This window comes from Durio zibethinus, chromosome 3 (assembly GCF_047325235.1).
Source record: "Durio zibethinus cultivar Kanyao isolate XHJ-2024 chromosome 3, ASM4732523v1, whole genome shotgun sequence".
Classification (NCBI taxonomy): domain Eukaryota; kingdom Viridiplantae; phylum Streptophyta; class Magnoliopsida; order Malvales; family Malvaceae; genus Durio; species Durio zibethinus.
In genome coordinates this window covers 35,120,409-35,123,548 of record NC_143164.1, presented here as the reverse complement: position 1 = coordinate 35,123,548, position 3,140 = coordinate 35,120,409, and the positions used below count along the sequence as shown (strand labels likewise).

Here is a 3,140-nt window from a genome sequence, read left to right as displayed (position 1 = left end):
CTTCCAACTACAGTAAGCAATACAATTTTGGGATCATAATCCAATGCAAAAGATGCATAATCTACTGTATATGAACTTATATCGGGATCATTTCTTAACAATTCCTATCCATTTAATTGTTTGTGGAATAGTTGTGTAATTTACGGAATGAGAAAAGTTTATCTGTAGATTCTAATCGTGTAATCTAAAATCACACGTAATAGAAAACAAATACAAAGAAAATGATTTTCTTCTTTGTTTGTATGGGTTTGAATATAGTCATCTATCAAGCTTCTAACTTTATTTTTCCGCCTAAAATCAAGCTACTAATTTCGGTGTATTGGAAACAACTGAGATGAGCACCTGGGCATAGCTTGATAATTTGACCTTGTTATTGTTTATTCGGCTATAGAGCCTGCTCAAGTTGAGCTCAAAACTAATACAAGGCTTCGGTTTCATGACGGTGACCAAAATGAGCCCCATATTGGCTTCCGGGGAGTCCGGGCTTTTGTATTCTGAAGCTAAGCTAATACTTAGATGTAAGAATTAAAAAATGATAATAACACATGAAAATGACAACAAAAATAATAAAAATAATATATGAAATTAACAAAATAAAAAAAAAATATTTCATATTTTCGTACGGATATTAATTATAATACTTAATTTTCATATAATATATGAATTATCAGATGTACCATTACCATGATTCATACTGATTTATCAGAACTCGTAAAAAATACAAAGAAAACAAGACAATGACAATCATAATTTCATGACACTGTCTTCTTCTGGGGTATGCTATTAACATGCTTATTCTTGATAGGGATGATCTCGACTGACCAACATTATTATGGCGTGATTACTTCTCCTTCTTAACCAAACGGTGAAGTAATCGATTGTAAAAGATCTAGCCAATGTTATAACTCGAACAAGACAACCCACTTTTTGTCATTAACCCGAACCAGACCCTATTGCACCTGAAGTCCCTTGTTACTGGAGTTCCTTCCAGCAACAGCTACGGCGCCCACATTACGATTCTACCTCTCTATCCTTGTCTTCACAGTCTCTCTATTTCTGCCCAGCAAATCTGGTCACGAGTTCTCTGTAAAATTTCATTCCTTTTAAAATTGGAAAGTCGTTCTAATTTTGCCACCAATCAAATCTAAACTGAAACAAACTAGCTAAAAACGCAACAATGGAAAAGCAATAAAAGCAACCATAAACTCAATTAGCCTTACCGGGACAGCGGGACCTATTGTGCTCTCTCTCTCTGGGGCCTGATTGATTGCAGAGTGAGTTTCTAGTTGTATTGAGTCAGCCAAAGTACATAAATTCATGGATTTATGCTGCAAAAGCAGAGTATGATCAATGGAGCAGAGGGTCACAGCCGATATCTTTGACTGCTCATAAAAATTCTTGAATGCGGTGGTCATGCATCATGCTTGATTTCGGGTCTAGCAAGTGCTTATTCATTTGCATATTTCACAAAATAATTGAACTATCCATATTAAATTAGATCAAAGCTAAATCCACTTTAAAGCAATCCAAGAACTTCATGGCTAAGGTTTCAGATTTGAGTTGCCAAATTCAAACTTGGTATGCACAAATTTTTTATTTAAATAGTCTAAATTTGAATTTTAATCATTAAAATTAAAATTTTAGCATTTTATAAATAAATTGCATCTTTCTTACCGTATATATACATTTTTATCTGTGTTTCTTGGTAATATGCTAGAGATAAAAAATCAAAGCTTCGTATATCATATCCAGAGCCAAAGGTTTTAGTTTTTCAAATGTCAAAACTTCAATAAAAAAAAAGCAATTTTTTTTTTCAAAATCTTCTCCAAAATTCAACGCTCAATTTGCATGTCTCCCAGCCATCTCTAAATTACCTTCACCTCAAATAACAGAACAGAGGAAAGCTAAAAAATGTCAGACTGCAGTGGTAAGCTTTCCATTTTTTTTTCTTAATTTTAGCCAAAACAAATCTTGGGTTAAGTCTTATTAATGTATTTCCTTCTCATAATTCTTCATTGTGTTGTTTAGATACAAGGAAGAGTTCGTGGCCAGAGCTGGTGGGAATAAATGGAGAAGTGGCGGCAACCATCATTGCAAAAGAAAATCTAGAAGTAGGCGTTGCAATTGTGAAAGAGGGAATGATGGTGACCATGGATTTTCGTTGTGATAGGGCGCGTGTCTGGGTCGACAAGTATGGGATTGTGAAGCTCAAGCCTCAAATTGGCTAGCTAACCCTACCCCTACCCCTTCCAAGTGGAAAATGTTATTATTGTTGTGCTTAAAGTGACAAATACAAAAATATAGAAATAATATATCACAATAAACTTACAGCAAATAGACACCAATCAATAATCAACAACATAATAAATAAATAAATAAAATACATCAAGATTTATATGAAAAACTTTTCAATATAGAGAAAAAAAATTAAAAACCATTAAAAAAATCTCCACTATCAAGTAATGGATATATAAAATTTTACTCTAACAAAAATTAGAGCTAAGTAACAATGAGAGAGATAATTAGAGAAATCTTACCAAATAAATAACTCAATAATACACTATGAATTTATTTCTACAGAGCTTTAAACTTGATTTCCACTGTTTAGGATGCAGAACATTGAATCGTGAATGTGCTGAAAAAATTTTAACCCAATCGAACTACAAATCGGCCTTCGTTTAACCTTTTGATCAAATTGATAGCTTTCTCTTCTCCCTTTTCCTTTTTCTCTCTTTCTTTTTTAGGTTTCTCTTATTCTTTCAATTTTACACTATCACGTATTTCTACCTAAACAACCCCTACCTTTTTTTATTATGTAAGGCTTTTTTCTCGATTAAAATAATAAAAGACTTTGGGCCTTTTAAAACAATAATGCTATAAGGCTGGACCCCACATAATTAATGATTCCTCCTCCAACCTCATTAGAAAAAGATTCATCATCATGACAGTTTCATTTGGAACTTACTTTGGCCAAGGAATCCATCCCAATCAAATTACTAAAGAGCTGAAGCTTTTCCTTGAGAAGTATCTTAGTCAACATATCTATTGCGTTATCATCAATATAGACTTTTTTCACCTGCATCTACTATTTCTCAATCACTAAATAGTGTCTAACATCAAAGTACTTTGTTCTAGCATGG

At 33.0% G+C, this 3,140-nt stretch overlaps 1 protein-coding gene and 1 long non-coding RNA gene across 2 annotated transcripts; one reads left to right on the top strand and one right to left on the bottom strand.

Moving 5' to 3' along the window:
* Positions 1–594: 594 nt before the first annotated feature.
* On the bottom strand, positions 595–1,475 carry LOC149519789 (uncharacterized). Its single transcript, XR_016339731.1, has 2 exons — positions 1,221–1,475; positions 595–1,084 (listed from the first exon to the last, which is right to left on the bottom strand). It is a non-coding gene; the product is annotated as an uncharacterized LOC149519789 (long non-coding RNA).
* Positions 1,476–1,662: 187 nt separating this feature from the next.
* On the top strand, positions 1,663–2,248 carry LOC149519788 (inhibitor of trypsin and hageman factor-like). Its single transcript, XM_089757969.1, has 2 exons — positions 1,663–1,927; positions 2,029–2,248. Exons 1-2 carry the CDS (start codon positions 1,912–1,914, stop codon positions 2,226–2,228), a joined length of 216 nt encoding a protein of 71 aa, XP_089614095.1. The 5' UTR covers positions 1,663–1,911; the 3' UTR covers positions 2,229–2,248.
* Positions 2,249–3,140: the final 892 nt, after the last annotated feature.